This window comes from Petaurus breviceps, unplaced genomic scaffold (genome assembly GCF_028583685.1).
Source record: "Petaurus breviceps papuanus isolate PSGF00001 unplaced genomic scaffold, PetGlider_PUasm1.0 400, whole genome shotgun sequence".
Classification (NCBI taxonomy): Eukaryota; Metazoa; Chordata; class Mammalia; order Diprotodontia; family Petauridae; genus Petaurus; species Petaurus breviceps.
In genome coordinates, this window is record NW_027186316.1 from 3,203,831 (window position 1) to 3,231,746 (window position 27,916).

Below are 27,916 nucleotides of genomic sequence, written 5' to 3' on the forward strand. Positions count from 1 at the left end.
CTATCCCATCTGACCCCTTTGACCTGTCTTGTTTCTTTGGGGGAAGGGAAAATGATATTCATCAAGCGTCATATTCCAAGGATGGATTCCTCCCACCAATTCTCAATGTTACCTATAAAGTCAACTTTGCTTCCTTGAATAAGGGTCTCTAGTTCCTCATACTTTTTACCTAAACTTGGGACATTTGGGCATAGACATTTTCAAGGAGAGATAAGGCTTTCTTAAATGAACAATGCAAAGAAATAGGAGAAAATAATAGAATGGGAAAGACAAGAGGTCTCTCCAAGAACATTCGAGAGATCAAGAGGAAGTTTCAGGCAAAAACAGGCATGATACAAGACAAAAAAAATACGGTAGGAACTTAACAGAAGTAGAAGAGATTAAAAAGACGTGGCAAAAATACACAAAAGAACTAGACAAGAAACATTTTGACACCAGTGATAACTAGAATGGTGTGGTTACTTATTTAGAGCCAGACATCTTGGAGAATGAAGTCAAGTGGACCTTAGGAAGTACTGCAAACAACATGGCTTGTGAAGGTGATAGAATTCTAGCTGAGCTATTTAAAATCCTAAAAGATGACGCTTTTAAAGGGTGGCACTCAATATTCCAGCAAATTGGAAAACTCAAAACAGTGGCCAATGGATTGGAAAAGATAAGTTTACATTCCAATCCTGAAGAAGGGCAATGCCAAGGAATGTTCAAATTACCTAACAATTGTGTTCATTTCACGTGCCAGCAAGGTTATGAGATTCTGCAAACTACACTTCAGTAATATATGAACCAAGAATTACCTGAAGAGCAAGCTGGTTTTCAAAGAGGCAGAGGAACTAGAAACCAAATTGCCAACATTCACTGGACCAAGATGCAATAGTTAGAACCAAACATGGAACAACTGACTGGAAAAGAAGTATGACAAGGCTGTATATTGTCACCTTATTTATTTAACTTACATGCAGAGTACATCATGTGAAATGCCAAACTGGATGACTCAAAAGCCAGAACTAAAGTTGCTGGGAGAAATATCTACAATTTCAGATAGGCAGCTGATATCACTGTGATGGCAGAAAGTGAAGAGGAATTAAGAAGCCTCCTGATGAGGGTGAAAGAAGAGAGTGTAAAAGCTGGCTTGAAGCTTAATATAAAAAAAACCCTTAGATCTTGGCAACTGGTCCCATCACTTCCTGACAAAGAGAGGGAGAAGAAATGGAGGCAGTATCAGATTTTATATTCTTGCACTCAAAGATTACTGCACATAGCAACTGCAGCCATGAAATTAAAAGACTGTTCTCCTTGGAAGGAAAGCTATGGCAAATCTGGACCGCATAATAAAAAGGCAGAGACATCACCTTGCCAAAAGGAATTTGCATAGTCAAAGCTATATTTTTTCCAGTAGCAATGTATGGTTGTGAGAATTGGACTTTCCCAAGAAAACTGAGCAGCACAGGACTGATATTTCTGAATTGTGGTTCTGGAGAAGACTTTCGAGAGTCCCTTGGACAGCAAGGAGATCAAATCAGGCAATACTTAAAGAAATTAATTCACACTATTCACTGGAAGGTCAAATACTGAAGTTGAAGCTTAAATCCTTAGGCCACATAATGAGAAGACAGGATTCACTGGAAAAGACCCTGATGTTGGGAAAGATTGAAAGCAAAAGGAAAAGGGGCTGGCAAAGGATGAGATGGATAAATAACATCACGGAAACAATGAATGAACTTGGATAGACTTCGAGAAATAGTGGAGGATAGACGGACCTGGCGTACTATGTTCCATGGGGTCACAAAAAGTCAAACATGACTGATGGACCGAACAATCATAGATTTGAAGCCATGAGTTTTACTAATGGGCTCCTTTCTTGGATTTTGCTTCCTGTGAACTGGTTTGTTCTGTGAATAATTCTGCTTTCTTCCCTGTAGCTACTCCCGATGGAATCTAATTTGATGGATATACCATAAGCAGTTTTCTTCTTTTCCCATTCTTTTTAGTTCAATGCCCTTTCTATGACAATTGCAAGACATGGGGCATAGACATCCTCACCAGCTTTGATTCTCTTATTAGGTTTATGTTAACCCTGATCAGGAGACTCTCATTCTTCTATTTTAAGCCATGATCCAGAAATCCAGATCCCATTCTCAGACACCAGATATTTGCTTCCAAAATCAGTTTTTACCTTCTATGTCTTTCATTTCCAGGGCACAACAGTGCTGAAAACTTGTTCCCTTTTGGTTTTGTGCTGGAGCTATAATCTTAGGCAACGTTTCCAGCAAGCTTCTTTTTGCCAGTATTGTTCGTACCTGTATGAATTACAGTAAGTGAGTAGAAGCCATCATTTTGACAAGTCTTGGGAGTTTCACTCTTCTGTCTTGGAAACATGCCCCAGGAAGACAATGAATCTCTATTTTGTTCTCATTAAGCCAAAAAAATATAGTAGCCTAAAGCAAAGAACTATTCATCGCCATTCCTCTTTTCTTCCTCAGATCCTTGCTGAATGATAGTTCATCTGGTGGTACCTGGGGACAGATTTTTTCATTTCTTGGAGAACTGGCACTTGTTTTCTGAGACCTTTTTTTTAGTTCCTCTCCTCATTTTTCTTCTCATCCTCCTCTGGGTGACACGGATCCACTGCCCAACTTTTATGATAGAGTTTAAATTTCTCCATTTCAGATACCTTGTTCCTTGTTTTTTTTCTCCCCACATTGAAGCCCTTCTCCCATTTTTTAAAAAGAAACACTCCATTGTCCCTGATGATCCTGAGTATGGAGAGTCAGTCCTTGACACTTACCTTCTCCTGGAGGAGTGAGAGCAGCCCCCACCTTGAACAGAAATAGCACTTTCTTGGCTATGGCAGAGAGATAAATAGCACACACATGGCAAATCATGGCTGACTTTTCCCTGCTCTCCACATTGAGAGAGATACCTAGGTTTTAAGGCCCATGGAGCTAAACTAGCCTTTATCTCCTTTCTCTTATTGACTTGGTGTCCTCACTGTCCTTCCTGACTTTCTTCTTACTAGCCTCTCATTGGCTTTATCCATTTGTTTCTTACCAATTAACTTGACTGATGTTTTATTTGTTACTTTGCTTTACTTAATCTTTCTTTAGCTTGTCCTTTTCCTGAGATTTTGCTGACTCTCTTCTTTGTTCTCTGTAGACTGAGCCCTTTAGCTTCCGTTCTTATGTTTTTCCTCAAGCTCTCCTGCCCAAATTCAACCTCTGACCTTCTCACAAGCCCAAGGCACCTCCTCTATTTCCTGCTTCTTTTCTTGGTCATCTACCCGAGTCCTTCCCTCCTTTCCTGCTTCTTTCTCCCATGACCTGGAAGTCAGGAGTATGATCTAGATGGAAAGATTGGCCTCAAGTTTTCTCAAATTTCCCAGACTCATCCACATTTCTCCTCCTCTATCTCAAAATCACCCTCCCAATCTCCTAGTCCTCATTCAGCTCAGACTCTTCTCTCTTCTCTTGCTACTCCCCATAGCACTTTCTATGGTACACATTGCCCCCAAAGACCACGACTAGAGCTTCATTCAGCTATGTCCTCAGCAGGGATGCCTCACTCCAACAAGTGATGAAACAAAGAACAGTGTGGAAAAGAGAGGGGAGTGGAGGCAGCCTAGAGGAAGGACACAAAATGCAATGTTAAACCTACAAGTATGCCAATAAATGACCCAGTGATGAAGTCAAGGAGACCTGAACCAAGTAGATGACTTGGTTCCATTCCCACAATTATTAGACTCTGAAAAGCTGCTTGAAAATATATGGGGAAGCATGTGTTTTAAAAGAGAAAATCTGAAATTCGTTGGATCATATGTCTAATGAGGTAGAACAGCCAAGTGGATAAAGAGCTAGCCTTGGATTCAGACCTGGGTTCAAGTCCCACATCAGCCAAACACTGGCTACGTGACCCTAGTCAAATTGCTTTTGCCTCTCAATGACTCGGGCAACTAACTCTATGATAATAAGTTGCAGAGAAAGCAAGACTCTCTATTCATGGAGGAAATCTCCTACCAGGAGTTCCTGCCACAGATGAAATCACAGGTATGCTTCAAAAAGGTGTTTCATGAGTTCTGAGTCCCTGAGCAAATAGTATAAAAATCTAATGGACCCATAAATGACAAATGGGAAAGAGACCAATGTGGAAAAACAGGGAACTCTTTTACCAACAGATTTTTTAATGGGTGTAAGACAGGATCAAGGGCAGGTCATAGAGGAAGCATAGAGAAGAGTGGTAGTGTCCTAGGAGAGCATCAGGGATGCCGACACTCCAAATTAGCTAAGGAGAGTCCAAAAAGTTAGGGCATCACAGACTTTAGAGCTGGTCCAACACATACCTGAACCCATGTCTCACAAGGGGTCACTGGGTTTCCACATGAAAAACACCAGTGAGGAAAAAGACACTAAAGCCCAAACAGCTTCACAACTAGGGGAGAGCAATTGGAGTTTTGGCCCAGGGGACTATGATTTAGAATGAACCAATCACCGTTTCCAGGCATGCTTCCTCTCCTAGGTCATACAGCAAGTAAGTTTTAGAGGAGGGATTTGTACTCAGGTTTTCCTGACTTTAAGCCCAGCACTCTATCTACCTCGCTACACAGTTTGCCCTCTCCCCCTAAAAACACAGAGTTAGTCATCTGAGAAGTACCTACTACATGGCAAGAACTGTGCTAAGCAGTAGGGAAATGACTGGGAAAAGAGAAAGACACACACAAATATCAGTAACAAAATCCAATAAAGTACAAAGGGAAGAGAAATCAGAAGGGGGGCACAGAAGCAAGTAAAAGGTATTTAAAGTGAATATTTGATTAGAGTTTATAGGTAGCTACTCCTCTGAAGCAACTATCAGTTCTCTGAAGTTCATGGTCCTAAGCATGACTTTATTTCATTTCCTTGTTTGATGTTTCTTGTTAATGATTATTAAGTTTTTAAAAACCCACAAAAATAAAATGGATGACTCATTGCCATTGTGTACACTGGTGTGTCCCAGGGAGCTACCCGCCTGGTCCTTGAAGTCTCCACTAGGATGGGAATGCCAGTTCCTCTATTCTGTCACCATGGGCAATTCCTCACTGCCAGCTGTCTTGTCCACTGTTTTTGCAACCCACAACCCAACAAAAAGGGAAGGAGAGCAAGATACTGAGCTGGCCTTCCTCTAAGAGGATATGAAAGTGGTCTGGTTTCCTTTTCTTGGTATCTACAGTGGCAGATGTTGGAGCACGCAGAGAAAAGGGTGAGCGGACTGTGCTTCAGAGGCATAGGACTTTAAGATCCATGATGATGAAAAGGCTTGTGTGGGCAAGAAATGTACAAGACTGAAGGCCTGCACCATTAAGTAAACTTTCCTGGCCCACAACGTGGAATGGGAAGCGTTCTCTGGCTGCGTCAAAATGGAGACTTTCAGGGGTCCTATATTGGATGGTGTTTTTTTTTTCTAAGTGCTTTAACCACCAGGGGGCATTCGTGGCCACAATCTGGATCAGGACCTGGGCCTATGCCATGATCTCTGGGAATTTTCTCTATTCCCCCATGCATAGAACGCTCTTCCTCCTCCTCCTCCACCTTTACCTCTATCTCTTCCTTTCCCACCTCTACCTCCTCTTCTCTAATTCCTTCTCCTTTTCCTCCTCCTCCCACTCTTCATCCTCTTCCACCCCACCTCCTCCTTTTCCTTTTTTTCCCTCCTATTCTTCCTTTTCCTCCTCCTCTTCTTCCTTTTATTCCTTCTCTTCATCTTCCTCCTCTAATTCCTCCTCCTCTTCCTCCTCCCACTCTTTATCCTCTTCCTCCCCTACCTCTTCCTTTTCCTTTTTCTCCTCCTATTCTTCCTTTTCCTCTTCCTCCTCTTTTCCTTCTCTTCCTCCTCTTCTTCCTCTCCTGATTCCTCCTCCATCATTTCTTCTCCCACTCTTTGTCCCCCTTCCTCTTCCTTTTCCTCCTCCTTTTTCCTTTTCTTCATTCTGATTCATCCTCCTCTTCTCTGATTCCTTCTCCTCCTTCTCTTCTCCCACTCTTCAATCCCTTCCTTTTCCACCTCCTCCTTTTCCTTTTTTTCTCTTCTCCTCTTGATCCAATTCTTCCTCCTCCTCCCCCTCTTTTTCCTCCCCCTTATCATCCTCCTCTTCCTCCTCCTCCTTTGCTCTTCTGCTGGCTCTCAGCGACTGATAATGCCTTGGATAATCTCATCATGGTGCCTACAAGGAAAAGGATCCTTAGAAAAAGACAGGAAAGCGCAGCCCAACTCCCAGCTGTGGAGGCCAGGAGTGAAGGTCTGACCCCTGGGAGTCATTCCATCCAACACAAAAATGCTTGTGGAAGTGTACTGGGCCACAGCCCCCCCACCTCCCTCAGCAGAATTTAGAGAAGAAGGCCAGGAATCCCCATGGATAAATGTTTAGTCATGAGCCAATGAGGCCATGGGGAAATTGGGGGGTGGGGAGCGAAATGCAGCAATGTAGAAAGGCACTCTAAGAAAAACAACTTTGGAAACAGATGAATTTTAGCAGGCTGTAAGTGTCCTGAACACATTGAAATACAGGAAGCCCTCCCCTTCCCAGCTGCAGGAGGCCGGGGAAGGCTAGGGGGGTGAGATAGCAGACCCAGCTGTCACAGCTCAGCTCCTTCCCCAGTGAACTGAGAACTAGACCTTCCAACTGATATAATCACAAAGGGTTAAAATGAGGCTTTCTAAAAGAATGTATCATATTTAATTCCATTGCTCTCACCAAAATATATCTTTAGTGAGAATAAGGGTTTCAGGAACTATTAGTAAATATTATTTAAAATTATCTTAAAATAGTATTTATCTCATCTCTCAACTTTTTAAAATCTCTACTTTGAATGTTTTTATAATATACAAGTATAGTTTACATATATATTATATATAATTTATAAATATATATTTCTTTGCTGCTCAAAATCATTTTTTAAACTAATAGGGGCAAGCAATCCAAAAAGTTTGAAGACTGAGGCCCACAGTGTTGTCAAATGAGGACCATGAATTCCTGGTGGTGGGGAAGGATTCAAGTTAAGGATCCCTGTGGGCAGCAGATTTTTAAATGTAATATTATATATGTTTTGTTATAGCTTTATTTTGTCAAATATTTCCTAGGTCCATTTTCATCTGGTTTAGGCCCCACCATGGTCTATATTCAGGCCACCATATTCTGCAACTTTGCTCTAGGGGATGGCAAGGGATTTATAAGTATGTGGGTCTGCGCAATTAAACCAACCCATGCTCTGAGCCCCCAACCACTGGGAAACCTTGACCTTCTCTCTTGAACTTGCTTTAATTAGTGAGCCCAAAACACGCCCCTTTAACTTAACAGAGCTGCCCCTCTATTAGAGCAAAAAACCATTCTTGGCCAGCTCATACAGCATTTACTCTTAGCAAAGAATTCATAGGCAAACAAATCTGATCTGGTACCAAGGAAACAAAGCATAATGTTAAGACATTATTTAATAGCTGTGACCCTACCAGTCTCTTAATTACATTATCACCACCCCACCCCGAGCCCAGTTATAGGGCTGACCTGAACCCAGGAATTCAAGGAAAAGTATACAGTCATCCCTTCCACATCATGGGGGTTAGGGGAGAGACACTCCTGCAATCTCAAAAATCCATGTAAAAATTTTTAGCCCTCTTTTTATACCAGAGAAGAAGTCTGAAATTTTTCTTTTTCTTTTATGGGGTGTTTACAATACCTTATTTTAAAATCTGGGTTAAGTATTTGGTCATAAGCTCTGTGTCTCCTACTGGCCTTGCGAATCATCTGCAGCTTCCACAAAACTCCCCCCAAATTCCCATTTAATGTCTTGTGCCAACCCATGATATATTGAAACCTCAGTGGAAAAAGTCTCAACGTGAAAAGGATAACTACAATATGAGTTTTATTCCCCATTGCTGCTTTCTCACCTCAAGTGATCAATGGAGTGCCCACTTTGTGCCTGATTCAGTAGGCAAAGAAGGCAGACACTGAAGGCACTCTGACCAATACTGCCACAATGGATGCAGGTGGCCTTGGAGCCTGGAGATGAACCTAAGTCCTGTCCCTGGCAGAGCCTCCAACCTCTTCTCACCTCCAACGGCCAATGACAAATCAGGGCACTCCAAGTCAGTGGATGGCCTGGGCAAGGAAGCGCCTCTCCTTATCCACTCATGCCCAGGTAAATTCTTACCACTTTGCAGATGACCAGAGACAGTCACAGGGGCACCACACTGATGCCAGATCCTAAAGAGGCACAGTGGCTTCTGGTATACATGGCTTGCATACCACAGTGTCCTTGGCAAATACGTTTCTTTTCTCCACAAATCTCCAAAACCTACATTCCAGTCTGAGTGACAAATACAGTGGTTCAATAGGAAATGGCAATTTCTGACTTCACATGGTCAAATCTCACCCCCAGCCCTCCACGCTCCACCTTCCCTTGCCCAAAGCTGTTCCTCTGGCCTCTTGAATCCTCTGTCCTTCCAGCCTCAAACAAGCTTCCTCATGGGACCATGAATAGCAGTGCAGACAGGGAGATCTGACAGGGTTTTTTTTAGTAAGTATTCAACAAAGTAAAAAACCCATAGGCCTCAGGCTTCTTTGGAGAAGAGAGATACATGTCAATACTCCCCCATGGAAATAGGTCATGTGAAAGGGCCCGAACCTCCCATGGGTATGACCAGAAAAGATCCTTTAGTTTTCCTAATCCAAAGAAAGTCATGTTTTATAGGCAAGGAGCCTGTTGTATCTGTGCTCTTCTCTAGATGCCATCTCGACTAGACCTTGGAGAAGAGGAAGAAGAGAGATTAACTCTTTAAAAAACCTGGCTAGGGGGCGGCCAGGTAGCACAGCGAGTAAGAGCACCAGCTCCAGTGTCAGGATGACCTGGAGATCGAATCCCGGGCTCAGACACTCAGCACCACACCCAGAAATAACTGGCCGTGTAACCTTGAGCAAGTTATTTAACCCTGACTGCTTTAAAAAAAAATCCTGGCTAGGCAGTAGTAGAGGAGGAGTGAGTGGGTGAGTGTGTATATGTGTGAGTATGAGATTCTCACAACAACCAGGTGAGGGAAATGCTCTTATCATCCCCATTTTACAGATGAGGAACCCAAGGCTGAAGTGACATCTTTGGTCAGGGTCAGCCAACCAGCAAGTGTCTGAGGGGAGATCTGAGCTCAGTTAGTCCAGACTCCAAGTCCATTCCTCCATCCACTAATGAGGAGACACCTTGCTTTATAGGCAATGGCTGTGTTCCTGAAAAAAAGTGGTCTGTAAACGGAATTTCTGTAAAATGAGTCATGTCTGAATTATTCCTGAATTACCTTACAATTCCATAATGCTTTGAGGTTTGCAAAGTGCTTTTCTCATACTATGTTATTTCAAAGCCCATGGAGACACATTTAAAGAACCTTACAGGGTATCTTTGGATAAAGGCTCTATTCTACTTTGGGATAACCTGTATATTGTTTGGAGTGAGAAGGTAGAAATTAATAGGTTCCCAAACTACTTGGCTTACCATTAGACAACTAGTCTAAGTTCCCTTAGATTGTAAATATTTTAAGACGATTTCTAGTCCTTGGAATTTTTTTTTCTTATTTTAACTAAATGACTGTTGCGTGCAGGGCATCAAGCCTCAGTTTATCTCTCTGCACTTTCTTTTCCCTGAAAATAGCTATGATATCACTGCTGAGACTTCTTTTCTCCAATCTAAACATGCTCATTTCCTATAAGGGATCTTTCCCAATGGAGTGAACTAGAAAACAAATGCTTAGTGAGAACTGTGTTGCCACCTAGCAAATGGTTATGTTGGGGAATGTTTCTAGGGATGCAATGACGGTTACTGGGCCTGCTGAATAAGAGAGTGATGGGCATAGAGATCACTCCAGTACAAGATAGCCTACGATAAGTAGCAATGAGAGGTCCTCAAAGTGTGAGCCGCTTAACGGGTGACAAGATGGAAGAATACGAGTATCTCAATCTTGACATTGGCATTATAAATGGAACCAAAATAAAATATATCACACAGGTCCTATTTGGGAAGTCAAATATATAAGTAGGTAGAATTGGTTTTATTGTATGTCTAGTTTTGTTGTTGCTGTTCAAACATTTCAGTTGTGTTCAATTCTTCATGACCCCATTTGGGATTTTCTTGGCAAAGATACTGGACTGGTTTGCCATTTCCTCTTCCAGCTCATTTTACAGATGAGGAAACTGAGGCAAACAGGGTGTCTAAGGGCCACCAAAAAACCCCAAAACCCAGGAACACTGGGTCATCTTGTATTTCAATGCTCAGGATAATCATCCGTAAGACCATTATGAAAATAATTTCAACTTTTGTACCATCTGTAGCAGAGGAAAACATGGTAAGCCCCTCCAGAATAAAATGAATAGCTCAATAGTGGTTTCAATGCAAACATAGATATAGGAGGGTAGTGGAAAAATATGTTGGAAAATATGGTTCAGAAACAAAAAAACTTGAAGACTGTCCAGAAGTTTTATGCTTATCCATATGGGCAGGTAGGCAATACAGTGGCTAGAGGGTAGGAAGAGCTGAGTTAGAATCCTGCCTCAGAGTACTTGTTAGTTGTTTGACCCTGGACCAGTCACTTAACCTGCCTCAGTTTCCTCAACTGTAAAATGGAGATAATAGCACCATCCTCCCAGGGTTTCTGTGAGGATCAAATGAAATAGTATTTCTGAAGTGCTCCACACAGAGTAGGCATTTAATAAATGCTTGTCTCCTTCCATCCTATAAATCATGAATACTTTCTTTAAGAAGAGAGTTAAGGGAACATCTAGGTGGCACTGCAGTAAATAGAGCACCAGCCCTGGAGTCAGGAGGATCTGAGTTCAAATCCAGTCTCAGACATTTACAAAAAAAAAAAAAAACTAGCCATGTGACCTTGGGCAAGTCGCTTAACCTCAATTGCCTTACCTTCCCCCCTCCAAAAAGCAAAAAAAAAGAGTTAAAGGGCACTGGACATAATGATCACTGAATAATAAAAAGAAAAATACTAAAAGATAAGCAAGGACCAATTACGTATGTGAGAATAATTTCTAGAGCAGCTATCTATATTCTAACACTTCCTTGTTAAAGTCAAAGTAGAAATCCAGTTAGACAAAGAGTAAAAATGAGATGAAGTCATGGTATGCAATTAAGGCAACTGACCTACTTAATCTTAAATTACTGATGTGGAAAAATGAAAAAATGGATATAAGAACAGCTATCACTATAGACTACCATTTCCCAAGGAAGTTCTATTTATGTCAGTCAATTGCCTTGATCTCATTGTGAAGTGGCAGGACAGTGACAAAAGGCAACACCAGAGTCTAAACTCATTTCTAAGTTCTAACAGAAGAGGAGAAAATAAGTTTGGAGAAAGTATAAAGAAAAGCAAAATTATCCCTCAAGCATTTCTTTTTTTTGTTGTTTGTTCTTTGGAGGGCAACTGGGGTTAAGTGATTTGCCCAAAGTCACATGGCTAGTAAGTGTTAAGTGTCTGAGGCCAGATTTGAACTCAGGTCCTCCTGACTTCAGGGTGGGTGCTCTGTTCACTGCAGCACCACCTACCCGCCCCACCTCAAGCATTTCAAGACAAAACTGGAAAGAAGACAACAGATGAAAAATGACAAGCTCCAGAAAAATTTCTATACCAATCTTTTTCTCCATCATACATCATTTGGATTTAAACATGACAGTCCCTGATGTACTATATGAGTAAACAGAAATAGTGCCCCAACAAACCCAAGATGGGAAGAACAGTTGGACTAGACCAAATATGTCTAAAGGATGTCTGTGCTGCAGGTGGCACAATCTGGCTGGTTTGATTCACAAGGTACCTTAAAGAGGAAAGAATACTAAACTCCCAATGGGAAGACTCTTGGGGAAAAGTCTCACATCTTACTACTACAAAGTGAGGAGAGATTATGAATAACTATTGACCCATAAACCTACTTTCCCATACCTATAAAATCTTTGGCAGAAAAATGTACATATGCATTACAGGGATCATGGATGAAGGGATGCTAGAACAGCATATTGTCAACGATATTCTATGGTGGGATCCCATCTGTACAGTGCATGCTGGCTTTTCTTAATCCTCATCCTTCTTAACCTCTCTCTTTTTTCTTTTTCTGGTATAGTATTTCATTTTACCCCAGTTACATGTAAAAAAAATTTCTAACACTTGGTTTTTTTTTAAACTTTTGAATTCCATGATTAATGTGAAAATACATTTAATAAGAATGTATACGTAGAGCCTATATCAGATTGTACACTGTCTTGGGGAGGGGGAAGAGGAAGGAGGTGGAGAAAATTTAAAACTCAAAAGCTTATTTAAGTAAATGTTGAAAATTAAAAATAAATCAATTAAAAAAAAACTTTTGAGTTCCAAATTCTCTCCCTTCCTCTCCCTCCACCCCCCTCACTGAGAAGGCAAGCAATTTGATATAGGTTATACATGTGTAGTCATGCAAAGCACTTCCATAATGGGCATGTTATGAAAGAAAACAGAGACCAAAATAAAAAGTTCAGGAAAAATAAAGTTAAAAAATATGCTTCAATCTGCATTCAGACACCATCAGTTTTGTGTCTGGGGATGGAGAGCATTTTTTCATTCTAAGTCCTTCAGAGTTGTCTTGGATCATTGTACTGCTGTGAATAGCCAAGTCTTTCACAGCTGATCATCCTACAATACTGCTGTACATTTTCTTTTGCATTAATCCATTCAAGTATTTCCAGGTTTTTCTGAGAGAATTCTTCTCATTATTTCTTATAGAACAATAGTATTCTATCAAAATCACACATGACTTGTTCAGCCATTGCCCAATTAATGGCCATTCCCTCAATTTCTAATTCTTTGCCACAAGAAAAGAGCTACTAAAAATATTTTAGCACATATAGGTCCTTTTCCTTTTTTATCTCTTTTGGGATACAGACCTAGTACTGGTATTGCTAGGTCAAAGGATATGCATGGTTTTATAGCTCTTTGGTTATATTTCCAAATTGCTCTATAGAATGGTTGCATCAGTTCACAACTCCACCAAGAATACATTAATGTTTCTTGACCTCTCTTAAAATTGTTTATCAATGGGGTGGCTAGGTGGCGCAGTGAATAGAGCACCATCCCTTTAGTCAGGAGGACCTGAGTTCAAATCCAGCCTCAGACACTTAACGCAAAACTAGCTGTGTGACCTTGGGCAACTACTAACCCCAATTGCCCTGCCCTCCCCCCTACAAAAAAAAAAAGCAAAAAAAAATTTGTGTATCACCCTCTCCTCCTGGATAATCTCTCCTCTCTAAGTTCTCATGATGTTATTCTTTTAGTCCTCCTTACAACTTTCTGACCACTCATTCTCAGTTTCCTTCACTGGTTCTTCCATTATAGTAATGCCCACTAACTGTAGGTGTCCCATACAGCTGTATCCTGAGCCCTCTGCTCGTTTGCCTTACTTGGCAATCTCCTCAGCTCCCTTAGGTCCAGTTATCATCTCTCTGCTGAGGACTGCCTCATCTATATATCTCTATATTTAGTACCTAGATACAGATATGTAGATATCTACAGATCTATAGGTCTCCTAAGCCACAGCACCACATCTCACCAATTGCCTTGTGGATATTGTACACTGGATGTCGTACAGGCATTTCAAACTCAACATGTCCAAAATGGAACTCATTATCCTTCCCCACAAAGGCTCCCCTGTTCAAAATCATTATCAAAGGTACTAACATCCTCCCATTCACACAAGCTCCCAACCCCTGTGTCATATGTGACTCACTTTCCTTCAGCCAATATATTGAATTCATGGCCAAATCTTGCCATTTCTACCTTCACAACATCTCCTACATATGCCCATCTCCACTAACACAGCCAAAACCCTATCTCAGGCATGCAGCACCTCTCACCTGGAGAACTACATTGGCTTTCAAATGAATCTCCCTGCTTGAAAGTTCTCTCTCTCTTCGAATCCATCCTCCACAAAACTGGGAAAGTGATTTTGCTAATGTGTAGCTCTGACCATGGTGGCACCACCATCAGTAATCACCACCTCAGTGAACTCCAGTGGCTCCCAGGCCAATAGGTGCCAGGATTAAATAGAAAATTCTCAGTCTGGCATTTGAAGCCCTTTAGAAGCTGGTCCCTTCTTAGCTTCCCACTGGCCAATCCGATTCACTGGCCCTTTGTGTTCTTCACACACCATATTCCATCACCCACAACTGTGGCTGCAGCCATGGGCTCTCCACCATCCCTGGAACTCTTTTCCACCTTACTTACACTTGTTCATTTCCCTGGCTTCCTTTACGACTTGACTCAAATCTTGCCTTCTGTAGGGGACCTTTCCTGGTCCCTCCAACTACTAATGCCTTCCTTTCTTGGACTTCCTTCATCTGCTCTGTATAAATCTTGCACATATCTAATTATTTCCTAGTCTCCCACATGAGAATGGTAGCTCCCTAAGGGCAGAGATTGGTTTGTCTTTCTTCATAACCTGGGCACTTGTCACAGGTGCACAGTAAGTCAGCTGAAGTTAACATGGACTTATTAAGCACCTGCCATAAGGGAGGTGCAAATAACTGTGTTAAAAAAAGAGACATATTCAGAATAAATTAGAGAAAATCTCCAAGGGAAGGCACTAGCATTAAGGAGACAGGGAAAAGTTTCTTACAGAAGAGAAACACTTACAAAATACTTTTGGGAGCCGTTAGGTGGCACTGCAGTGAATAGAGCACTGGCCCTGTAGTCAGGAGGACCTAAGTTCAAATCCCACCTCAGGCACTTGACACACTTACTAGCTGTGTGACCTTAGGCAAGTCACTTAACCCCAATTGCCCAGCCTTCCCCCCTCCAGAAAAAAAAAGGATTAAGGACAGAGCTCAATGGAACCTCCACTCTTCCCCCACTCACAATCATACTCCTAAGTTGGGTCCCCCAGTTGGGGGAGGGGGTGACTATTGCAGTCATGCTGAATACAGAACATCAGAACTGGTGGATGCATCTCCCCATATGGAGAAGTCACAGATCCATCCAAGCACCAAATTCCACCCAGGGCCCTGTGCTCTGAATGGATACAAAAACTGCTATAAAATAACCCCTGCTCTCAAGAAGAGAGCCAACTGTTAAATTTTAAGTGTGAGCATGTACATCTTGAAAATCAGAAAATTCTATAAATCAGGGCTTCATATGTTACTTTCTTGATTGTCTAGATTTTTAAAAGTAATGGAGAAAATGTTAACGTAGATTAAACCTAAAAGTGTGCTGTGTGGATATGATGAACACACAAATAACTATGATATGCATGCTGAGGAGAGGTCAGGGCAAAGGGCAAAGAGCAAAGACAGGGCATTGCTTATTATAAGATGGCTAATGAGAACTCTACCACATCTCAGGAGAAATTCTTCTCAAGAGAAGTCATTCATGTTGATTGCAAAGGAACAGAAAGGGACAGACCTGCTTAGCTCCTGGCTTTTGTTCCATGGGAGTCATTGTCAGTGTCTTGGTCTCCTTCTCATACTGACAGTAGTATTTCATCCATGATATTCCCAGGGCCCCTGGGACAAAAACAAAGAAAAAAAAACACCAATGAAACAATTCTCACAGTAACATCTAGTCCCTCTCAGTCCCAATTCTTATAGGATGCTCAAACTACAGCTAGAAGGGAGGCAGAGACCCTTCAGTCTATTCCCCTCATTTTATAAAGGGGGAAACTGAGGCCCAGGAAGGGAAGGGACCAGCCCAATGTCACACATAAGATCCTAGGTCTAGAGCAGGAAGGGACCTCAGAGACCATCGAGTCCAACCCCCTCATTTTACAGATGGGGAGACTAAGGCCCAGGGAGGAAAAGAGACTTGTTCAAGGTCTCACATAGGATCTTGGGCTAGAGCAAGAAGAGACCTCAGAGACCACCCAGTCTAAACCCTTCATTTTACAGAAAGGGAAACAGAGGCCCAGGGTGGGAAAGGGACTTCTGCACCTTCAGAACTGTTCAAGTTCATCACTCCTGTTCTGGCCACCCCTTCTTCCCTTTGCCACCTAGACCCTCTATTTATTGACCAGTTGGACAAAACACCAGCATCAACTCGTGAATCCCTCTGCCCTGCCCCAGTTCATGCCTATCTTCAGCCCTGGGTCCTGGCCACCTCTGCCTTCTCTGCTCCTGATTCCATTGTTAACTTTCTACCTCTCTTTGCATTGTCTATATAAGAATGTGCCCTCTCAACCTCCCTCATATCTCTGCTGCATCTCATCTCTCTCTCTCCAGGTACAGGGCCTTCACCCAAGTTTAGGGCCACAGCCTTTCTTGCCTCTACTATTATATCTCCCTCTAATTTGGCCTCTGCTTCCAGGATCCTCCAGGCTATTTCAAAGGCTTTCACATCACTAGCCTCATCTGACCCTCCAGCTCTGGGAGGGAGGCAGGCCAAGGCTTGCTATTCCTGTCTGACAGTGGAGGAGACCAAGGCATGGAAAAAAAAAGCTTAGGTAGCTTTTCCAGCGTCAGAGAGGTCATAAGTAGCAGAGCCTGAACAAGAAAATATCATTCTATATCTCCTTTCTCTCCTGTAATATGGGACTGAGGAAACCTAGTTCCCTTACATATTGCGGAAGACATGTTTACATGCCAGCGGGTAACAACTTCTCTAGAAGCAGAAGATAGATTATTCCCTCTATAGCAGAAGTTGAAAAAAACCTCACTGGGTTATATCAGGGTTCAAATCCCGGCTCTATCACTTACATCACGAGCCTGGGTCTCAGTTTTCAGTTAGAAACAAACACTTCTGATCTGATGGCCTCCAAGATCCATCATAGCTGAAAACCCTAGCAAATCCTGGACTTAGCCCTCCACTTACTCCAAACATCATATTTTGGGACAGTGACTGGACTAAAAGCGGCCTAAGCTGCCAAGTTCCATAGGGGAAAAGCACCCCCTCTCACACACAAGTGATTCCAGAAAATGAATTCAGGATCTCTATTTAGGAGACTGGAAAACTATGCATCATTTGCAATGTTCAGTCACTGAATTCATTATTCCCTGACACCAGTTAGCTACAACCAAACCACGATGTTTTGCCCAATGCATTTTAATTAATTACAATGTTGGTAAACTACTTTAAGATCCATTACAAGACCAGTCTTCTCCAATCAGACCGTTTCCTCATTTGCACAATGAGGATGGTTGGAACTAGGCAATCATTAAGGTCCCTTCCACTATGAACACTATATGTGCTCTCTCTCCCTCTCCTTCCTTCTCTCCCTCACCTTCTCCTTCTCCCCATCTCTTTCACCCTTTTCTTTCTTCCCCCCTTTTCCTCTTTTCCTCCCTCACCCTCTCTCTCCCTTTCCCTTTTTCTCCCTTTACCTCTCTTCTTCTCTCTCCCTCTCCTCCTCTTCCCCTTCCTTTCTCTCTCTCTCTTGCCCTCTCCCCCTCCCTTTCTTCCCTGCTTCTCCCTCTTCCTCACCCCCCTCCTCTTCTCTTCCACTATATCTCAAAACTCCTGAGCTCAAGTGATCCTCCAGCCTTGGCCTCCCTGCTAGCTGAGATTAGGGGTGTGTACCAACACACATAGCTAAACATTGTATGTTTGAAGGCTGTTTCTAACTTTGAGAACTATGTTTTAGGCCTCTCCAGCTCTGACACTCTATGTTCTATGTTCTAAGGTCCCTTCCAACTCACACACTATATATTTCTTTTTAACTCCAATTTTACTTCCAGTTCCAAATTCTCTCCCTCCCCTACCTGTTGAGAAATCAGGAAAAATAAAACGCATTACTAGCACATATAGTCAAGTAAAACGAATTCCCTCATTAGCCATGTCCAAAATAAATATGCTTCCATCTGTTCTCTGAGTTCATAAGCTCTCTGTATGGAGGTAGAGAGCATCAAATTATATATTCTGAGGTCCTTTCCAGCTTCGCATTCTGTGTTCTAAGGTTCCTTCTAGCTCTATCAGTCTGTCAGAGAGGGAGAAAGGAATAAACCTGAAAGCAGTTCTCTGGCTGTGGGCCCCCATCAGTGTGCCCACATACATACATTTCTCTTGGGTGTAGAGATAGCCCTCAATGGTTGGCTGCCCTGGGAGCTTGCACATCTGGGGGGCCTCCTTCATCCTCTTCTTGAGTTCTTCCATCTCTTCTCGGGTACTAGAAAAGTGATTTCTTGTCTGCCAAGACATGATTGCCAGGAATGAATGCAAAGTAAGCATTATACACCAGGACACAGCAAGAGGTACACAAGATGGTAGCAAGTATATTGACCAGATGGTATGGAGTTTCTGCAGGGAGTGACTGCATTTTTTTTAGGAAATTGGAGTCAGGGGAGTGTACATCCAGAGGACCATAACCTATAATTAGGAGGTAAATGGGATTGTGGAAAAAATACTACAGCATGATTCACAAGACTTGGGCTCATATATGATCCTAGACACTGTAATGGGAATGGGAATTTGAAGATCTTCCCTGCCCCTTAACAGACCTAGGGGGGAAGTCTGAAGATCTCCCCTGCTTTGACAGTAACCTCTGTCTCCTGATAGGATGAATGTAGTCACATGGAGCCTGTGGTGGGAAGAGTTTGCTGAAGGGAAGCAGAGCCCACAGGAAGCTAGCCAGAGCTAGCCAGATAGTGGGGGAGAGAGGACTCTCAGGCAAGGAGATAGAGGTTTGTGAGTAAATGCTGATATTGTATTGGTTTGTGGGAAGACTGAAGGATGTTGTGGCTCTCGCATGTGGCTTCTGAATATGTCTGGTACTATGATGGAATCAGCTTACTGGTTTTGGGATTGGGTTTTCTGGTGTCTAAATGCTTCAGTTCTGTCCTCTACCTGGAGAATCTGGTATATTTTGCGATTGAATGTCATATGATACTTACAGTCACAGTCTTTATCATGATTGTGGGGTCTGTATATATTGCTTTGATGCTACAGACACCAAGATCTAGAGCTAGAAAGAACCTCAGAGAACATAGAATCCACCACTCTCATTTTACAGAGGAGGAAACTGAGACCCAGTGAAAGGAAATGACTTGTCTAAGGTCACACATGGAATCCTAGATCTCAAGCTAGAAGGGACCTCAGAGACCATTAAGTCCAACCTTCTTATTTTACAGAGGAGGAAAATGACTTTTCTAAGGTCACACAGGTATTAAGTGGTAGAAGGAAGGATTTGATTAAGGTTCTCTGACTCCAGAGCCAGTGCTGTTTCCATTGTTTTAAATCCAATTCTGCGCCTACCTCCATGGATGACCTCAGGCAACTCACATAAGCATTTTGGGCCTCAGGCTTCTTATCTGTAAAATAAGGTCCTTCCTCACCATTATTATTCTATGTATGAAAAAGCAGCAAGCAGGCATAGACCTGACTGTTAGAACTCTGAAGGCACCCTTATTGAAAGGTAGATATATCATTAGAAACAATCAATTACATGTTTAGCAGCTATTATGGTTGGGCCAAGATCTTGGCACTATAACAATTGTACAGAGCTAGAACAAGGTGCTCTTGGGATCCCAGTATCAGTGCTCTAGACCTGGAAAGGACTTCAGAGTTCTGTGTAGTACAGCCCTTTCATTTTACAAAGGAGCAAACTGGGCCCCAGAGAGGGTAAGTGACTTTTTTTTTGGAGGGGGCAATTTGGGCAATTAGGGTTAAGCTACTTGCCTAAGGTCACATGGCTAGTTTTTTGTGTTAAGTGTCTGAGGCCAGATTTGAACTCAGGTCCTCCTGACTCCAGGGCCGGTGCTCTATTCACAGCTCCACCTAACTGCCCCTGGGTAAGTGACTTCTCCAAGGTCACATACAGGCAGAGTCAGGATCAGAACCCAGGTCCTCTGTCTCTAGAGTCATTGTTCTTTCCCCACTGTACTCCTACATTGCCAACTCTGAAGGCTATGCTTCTATAAGGAAGGTAGTATAAGTATTATAATACCCATTTTACAGATGTGGAAACTGGAACTCAGAGAGGTTAAGTGACTTCTTTGTGGTCACATGCAGGCAGAGTCAGTATCTGAACCCAGGTCTTTTGACTCTAGAGTCACTGTTCTTTCCACTGTAGTCCTACATTGCCAACTCTAAATCTTACACTTCTATACGGAAAACAGAAGAAGTATAATTATACTCATTTTACAGACATGGAAACTGAATCTCAGAGAGGTTAAATGACTTTCCCAAGGCCACATGTAACAGAAGCAGAACTTGAATCCAGGTCTTTGACTCTAAGACCACTGATTTGTACACACCTCCACATTACAGGGCAGCCCAAAGTTCATGGCAGTTGACTGACCTAGAGGAAATTCAGGATTTGTGACTGCAGACCAATGGTCCCCAAGGCAAGGCCTATATGACTCTGCTGTGGGTGGGCTGCTGGATAATGGGGTTCAAGTGGCCCACTCCCAGCTGGGAGAGCAGGCAGGATGAGAACAGGAACCAAAAAGGCTGGCTTATCTGCACTGTCCCATAACTGAGCCCCAGCAGGTTAGCTGGGCAATGCTGCCAAGAATGCAGCCGCCCCTGCTGAGGCGGGAAGGGGGACAGACGAGGAAATGGAAACCCCCAGGGACAAACTCACATTTTGCAGACTGAGCTGGAGCTGCTGTTTGTAAGGGAGGAAATCCTGTGTTAGTTCTACCGTCAGATTGTTGGAAATGAAAAGACTGTGAAGAAAGGCCAAGACCTAGGGAGAATGGGCAAAAAAGACTTTTTATTGCAGGTACCTCCCTCCCCACGACACCCCCCCCCATAAGATACAGGAAACAGCTACCACTGGATGGCAAACCTTTCAACTGAGCCCCTGGAGTCCTATATAGCACATTGGCAACCGACCCCCTTTACCAGCTCAGCATGGTCAGATCAATGCAACCACCTCCACCCTACCCACTCGGGGCAAAGAGCAAATGCATTCCATTCCTAGGCTCCCATTTATACTTGAATTATAAAAGTTGGTCACTTGCTAGCTTAAGTAAAACTCTGTAAATGAATGAGAACTTTCAAGGCAACTGAACCCTTGCATGACCTCAAGCAAATCACTTGACATCTCTGGATCTCTGTTTCTTCATTTGTCAGAGAGTGCTGGGTAGGGGTGGGGAAGGTTGCTAGCTCAGACTACAATCATCCTATAATCTCAGGGCGCTAAAATATTGAATGAGGCTGGACCCTTCCCTACAAGATGATAGAGGGGTTACCTTCCCCCATTAGAACATAATCTCCTAGAGGACAGGAGACTTTCTTCTTTGCCTTTATTTGTATCTTCAGGACTCAGTATAGTGCTGGGCACACAGAGGTGCTTAATAAATACTCTACCTATCTATCTAGAGGAGAATAATACACAAATATTTGTGAAATTCACACAAAGTATCTCTTGGAATAAACCTCAGTTCAAATAAGGAAATGATTTCTAGTTAACACAAAGGGGCATGATATAGTGGAAAGAAAACAGGGCAAAGGATTCAGGAATAAGAAGAAGAATTAATAAGAATAAAAAGCTAGAATTTATATAGCACTTCAAGGTTTGAAAAGCACTTTGCAAATATTATCTCACAACAGCCCTGAAAGGCAAGTACTGCTCTTATGCCCATTTTAGAGATGAAGAAACTGAGGCAAAGGTTAAGGAACTGACCCAGGGTCATGCTGTCAGTAGGTGTCTAAGGGAGGATTTGAACTTAGGTCTTCCTGAGTCTTACTCTATTTGCTGCATCACCCAGTTCTGTTGGCTTTGGGAGTTGGATTTAAGGCTCTCCTTCCTTCCTTCTGCCTCTTGGAATCCTACAAGCCAGACTGTAGAGGAGGCTTGTCCAGGTCCCCTCGGCCAATGACATCTTCAACCCTCAAGTTATCTTGCACTTACTTTGTTTCTTTTTTGTTTTGTTTTGGTTTTTTGGAGGGGGGAAGACAAGGCAATTGGGATCAAATGACTTGCCCAAGGTCACACAGTTAGGTGTCAAGTGTCTGAGGCTGGATTTGAACTCAGGTCCCCCTGACTCCAGGGCTGGTGCTCTATTCACTGCAGGGCCACCTAGCGCCCCCCCCAAACTACTTTGCATGTCTATTGTCTGTAATTATGTATAAATTATCTCCTCCATTCAAATGTAAGCTTGGGGAGGGCAGGCATGCTTAGCATAGTGTAATGGGAATGCAAATTTGGAAGATCTTCCCTGCCCCTAGGCTAAAGTGCACCTGAAGCCTGGGGTGGGAGGCTTGTTTTTCAGTAGATACTTTTTGATTGGCCAGTGGGTCCAAGACGTTGTTACATTCTCTGAGCCAGGAGAAGGCTATATAAGCCCTGATGTGAGGCTTTGTTTTGGGGGCTCACTTTGAGAAGTGTTCTGTGATTTGATCTGTATTCTGGGAAGCTGTTGTCCAGGCCCCCTCCCCGGCTTTGAAAAACCCAGATGTGGAAACCCAGATGTTGACTGGGTATGGATGTAATGGCTGGACAGTTTGGAAAGCTGTCTACTTGATCTGTTTCTGTCTTGATAATTCTGCCTGTATACTTTGAAGTTCAGGGTGCTGACCTTTTCTCCTGAACAAGGTAAACGATATATGTCTGACTGATTAAAGTAAGCTTGTTAACTCATTTTGAGTTGCTTTCCTTTAACAAAGCAGATCCAAGAACCTGTATGGGCAGCCACCCTGAGCACGCTTGGGGTGCTTGCTGCTACACATAGTTATCATTCCATGGTTTTAAGTATCAATACTGCTAGAATGCCATAGCATTGCAGATGTGGGAAGGGCCTTACAGGTAGTTTAGTTCAATATCCCTCATTTTACAGATGGGGAAACTGAGAACAGAGATGGAGAACAACTTGCCCAAAGTCATGAAAGAGTTTGCTAAGAGGTCCTTACCCACAAGCCTTAGCCATAACATAGACAACCAAACTTCATGTAGCCATAAGCATTTTGCATTTGCTTGAGAGGTCGATATGTCTACTTTTCCACGGAAATCTCTGATCAGAACAGTAAAGAAAGAGATGGGACTTACAGGTTCCACGATATTGAACTTCTTGGTCTCCTGAACCTCCTGGATCTGGTACACATAGTCAAGAGATGACTCAAAGAAATTGTGTCTCTCTCTGTCCAACTGTAAGTCAGCCTATAGGAAAGGAAGCATGAAATGTCATGGAATGGAACAGAGGATAAGCAAGGCAATGCTTGGGGAGACTACCCGGGAGAAGAAGGCTGTCCTTTATTATTCATTAGCCAAGCTGCCAGGGATGTGTGTTCAACCAGGACCTGGCAGGAAACACCAGCAGCTTTCACAGAAAGATCATTGAAAATTGCAGACCAAAGGGGTAGGGTAGATTAGATCGAAAGTTCTTGGGAAACAAGGAACATTGCCTTACTCAACTCTGAATCCTCCAGCATGTAACAGAGTCTCAGAACTTGGACTACTTCCTGTACCCTTTGGTCACACCATCACCTACACTTGGAATATCCTCCCTCCTCTTCTTCATATTCATCACGTAACTCCCACCTCAAAGGCCCATCACCTCGGAACCTTCCCCTTCTGATCTCACTCAATACTTTATCCTATGATCTCTGTTACACTAGGTGCTATTATATATTATAGTGTATATTGTACATAGTATAGTGCATATAGTGTATAGTCCATTACAGTGTATGTGTTTCATCCCCCTACTGGAATGGAAGCACCACAAGGATAGGGGCCATGTCTTACCTAAACTTCTCAATGTCAACCATACTCTGTACCCAGCAGGTGATTCTTAGTATTTCCTTGTTGACTGAATCAATGAATAAATTATAGGGAGTTGACTACTCAAGTTCTCTGATCAATTTGTTGAGCTTGTCAGGGGTGACCCTCTGTATCCCACCGACCGAGGATGAATTGATTGGTGCTGGCTATTTTCAATCAATTAGTGATGAATTGGTTGGCTCTGATTGCCACGGTTCTAAACTAAGTCTTTGTACTAGCCTAGGAAAATGGCATGAGTGGAACAGTTGGTCCTTTTTGGTGAGGAGAACTAAGATTGGACCTGGTTCCGGTGGTGGAGGCCTGGGAGGTCCTTACCCATAAGCCTTAGTCCTGAAAAAGGACAACCAAACTTCATGTAACCATCGGCTTTTTGGATTTGCTTGAGAGGTCGTTATCTTCATTTTTCCATGGAAATCTCTGATCAGAAAACTAAAGAGATGGAACTTACGGGCTCCATGATATTGAACTTCTTAGTCTCCTGAACCTCCTGGATCTGGTACACATAGTTGAGAGATGACTCAAAGGAAATTTTGTCTCTCTCTGTGGGTCTATGGGTGGTCAGTCTCCCTCCCCAACCCCCAGGGCAGCTAATGGTCAACTTGGGAAAGTTGCCTGTTCTTTCATCCAGGAACAGGAAGCCAGGAAGGAGAATTCACAAATGCTAGGGCTCCTGGATAGAAGAGGGCTTTTTTTTCTAGACAATAATTGAGCTCTCAGAGTCTAGAGACTCAGTTTTCTGGAGGGAAGAGGGAAAGGTCCCAAGTTCTAGAATCTAGCTTACTTTCAATACCTATACAGAAGCTCGAGATCCTTATATCTACATGTCTGGTGAACCAGACATGAGCTACAGTCTGATATTTCCAAGGTAAAACTCTGGGTAGAGGGAAAATGAGTCAAAATGAGAGTGACTATGGGAGCTGGAGGATCCTGAGCCATGAGTTACAAATGAACAAAGAAAGTAGTAAGAACAATGAGGCTAAAAAGGCATGTTCCTCCTCTCCCAGTTCTGTTCCCGATTCTGTCAACTTTTCCATCTCTTCCCCAGCTGCCTTCTCACCCTGGAGATACCTTTACCCCTGTAGGCTCCTCTTCCAGCTGGTAAGTTCCTGCCCTGCAGCTTTATTTGAGGAAATGTCCAAGTCAGACATGCTCACTCCTCCAGGGAAGTACTTGTAAATGTTTAACAACCAGCTCTCTGGGGTAAAATTGTACACCCAAAATACTTTTAGTGTGCATCATGAACATTTTCTCCATCACTTTCTTTTTTTTTCTTTTTTTTTTTTTAAGCAATCGGGGTTAAGTAACTTGCTCAAGGTTACCCGGCCCGTTATTTCTGGGTGTAGTGCTGAGTGTCTGAGCCCGGGATTCGATCTCTAGGTCGTCCGAACACTGGAGCCGGTGCTCTTACTCGCTGAGCCACCTGGCCACCCCTTCCATCACTTTCTTGAAATCTAGACAATCTACAAAACAATAACTGAGCCCTGATTTGTTTTATTTGCCAATTTGCCTCAACTGGGCCTTCACTGCTGCTAAGCAATCCTTCCCATATCAGCTCATTATCCTTCTCTCCACAGTGGCTCTTTCATTCCTCCTTCAACTTCCTCTGGTTCCCTTTCCCCATCTTTCTCAGGTACAACAGCCTACTGGGAGTCTGCCTGCCTCAAGGCTCTCCCCACTCCAATTCATTCTTCATTCAGTCACCATTATTTTCCTAATGTGGTGGTCTAATCATGTTGCTGCCCCCCTGTCACCTCCAGAATCAAATACAAAATTCTGTTTGACATTCAAAGCTCTCTATAACTTATTTCCCTCCTCCCTTTCCAGTCTCATTACACCTTACTCCCCACTATGTATCCAATGACAAGGGCCTCCTGGCTATTCCATAAAGAAAATCCTCCATCTCTCAACTTTGGACATTTTCTCCTGCTGTCCCCCATGCCTGGGATGCTTTACCTCATCATCTCTACCTACCAGCTTCCCTAGCTTCATTACATCTCATCTTTAACAAGAAGCCTTTCCCAACCCCTCTTAATTCTAGTGACTTCCCTCTCTTTTTTTTTGGAGGGCAGTTGGGGTTAAGTGACTTAGCCAAGGTCACACAGATAAGTTTGTGTGTGTGTGTTAAGTGTCTTAGGCCGGATTTGAACTCAGGTGCTCCTGACTCCAGGGCTGGTGCCCTATCCACTGCGTCACCTAGCCACCCCCATGACTTCCCTCTCTTAATTATTTCCTGTTTATCTTGTTAACAATTTTATTGCACATACTTGTCATCTCTCCTATGAGATTTATAAGCCCGTCGAGGGCAGGGAACACCTTTTGCCTTTTTTTTTTGTATCCTCAACACTTAGCAAAGTGGCTGGAACATAGGAGATGCTTACTAAAGGTTTACTGACAACTTATTGGATTTCTGACATGTTCACATGTCAAAGTTCACACAGAAAATTTAATGATCAGCTCTCTCTCCAACCAGTTTGAGCTGGTTAGAGCCAGACCTTCCCTGCTTCTCACCTTGTCTCCACTTTTGATTCTCTGGACTTTTCCACAATGCTTCTTCATGTATACCCAACATCACCCCTCCTCCGCTTTCAGCTTCCCCTTGAATGTAAGCTCCTTGAGGGCAAAGACTTGCTTTCTTTTTGCTTATATTTATATTCCTAGTGTTTAGTACAGTGCCTGGCACGCACTGCCTACTATACATGTCATCTATCTCTCTGAGTATCTATCATCCGTCTCTGTTCATCTACATATCCATCTTTCTATCTAGTATGGGCAAGGATTGCTGCTGCCCATAATGAAGCTTTCCATTGAACCTCTGAGTACCCATAATAGAGAGACAAAGTAGCATTTATAGAAAGAAGACCCAAGTCATCAGAACTTTCTGGCAATTGGGCCTGCACGGGAGATTGCAATAGGAGGCAGGGACTTAGAAAAGGGAGATAGAAGTAAGTTGAGAGGGAGCTGCATGGAAAGGGGAGGCTGGAAAGTCAGATGCCTTCTATCTCTATCTCCTCCTTCACCCCTGTATCACATGTCCTTAGCCTCCATGGACAGAGTAGCAAATGAAAGTAGCCCAATGCTAGGGGATGTGGTCTACTAAGTAAGAGATGCTGTCATAGCAGTCAGCATTCAGGCATGTGTGGCCTCTCAGACAGTGAAGGATGAAAGCCCTGTTGACTGCCTGGAACTGCAGGGAATCCAGCCCCAAGGACTGCAATTGATCTCCATGCCAGTCAGCCACCATCACCACCGTCACTTCCACCACTTACATTTGTATATGGTTTTGAGGTCCGCAAATTACTTTTCATCTATTCTCTCATTTGATTTCACCACCAAGAACAAGTTAAAAGGACAAAGAGAAATGGCCTCCAGTTTCCTTGCCCTAAGCCCCATGGGCAGGAAGGGTAGTTTTCATGTACCTGAATAAATGTTGCACTGTGAAAATCTCTGCCTCCCACCCCCCAACTCAAACTAAGAAGCTATTATTTTCATTAGTGTACTAGTTGGTGGCAAAGGAGGTCTTGAAAAGGACATTTCTTTTCTAGGGTGAGCTATTAGTCTGTTCTTTCTTAATTAAATACCTTGTTATTTGTTTTGTAGTCTTCATTTTGGACTGGGAATAGAACATGTTTCACTGGTAGGGGGTCAGTCCATGATTTGAATAGCTAATTGTTTAAAGCACTCTATACTGAAACTGGGGAAAGCAGAAAGTGGTTTTGGAGCCAAGACTCTCAAGGGGACTTCAGAGAACTCTCATTATACTTTATTATAGGTGCTTGTCCAGGATGTTTATGGGCTGATTCAAGCTTCTTCTAACTCTAGGCAATCATTTGGCAGCAGCTTTTCCCCACCAGTGTGAACTTTCTTCCCAGGCCAGGTATGTTCTAACCATTGTAGCATTGTATGGCCAAGTGTCATTGAAATTTTTGTTTGGCGTTAAAGTGTACTGTGTAATTGTGAGCACTGATGTAACACACTTGAAAAGGCATTCAACACTGTATATGTGTGCTGGGACAAATGCCCCATTGGCTATTCACATATTGGAGAACTGATGTGAATAGTCATTGGTCTCTAGTTAGCAGAGAACCAGAACTCCCTAGGGCCTGTTGGTTTGTGGGTACCTACTAGTGGGGAGGAGGGGGGAGGAAGAGGAAGAGAAGGAAGAGGAAGACGAGGAGGAAGAGGAGGAGGAGGAGGACATTGGAAGGTCTTGACACCATGCTGTAGACACTTGGG

The 27,916-nt window shown here is 43.0% G+C and overlaps 1 protein-coding gene across 2 annotated transcripts in view; it reads right to left on the reverse strand.

The window, feature by feature from the left end:
• OPHN1 (oligophrenin 1) overlaps window positions 1-27,916 on the reverse strand; it is a 278,254-nt gene that overhangs the window by 82,141 nt on the left and 168,197 nt on the right. For both annotated transcript variants that reach the window (XM_069100409.1, XM_069100408.1), the window contains exons 6-9: window positions 22,952-23,062; window positions 20,543-20,647; window positions 18,018-18,147; window positions 15,436-15,536 (exon numbers count right to left, since the gene is read on the reverse strand). In XM_069100409.1, the coding sequence (XP_068956510.1) occupies window positions 15,436-15,536; window positions 18,018-18,147; window positions 20,543-20,647; window positions 22,952-23,062 (447 nt within the window). The remainder of the gene's footprint in view (window positions 1-15,435; window positions 15,537-18,017; window positions 18,148-20,542; window positions 20,648-22,951; window positions 23,063-27,916) is intronic.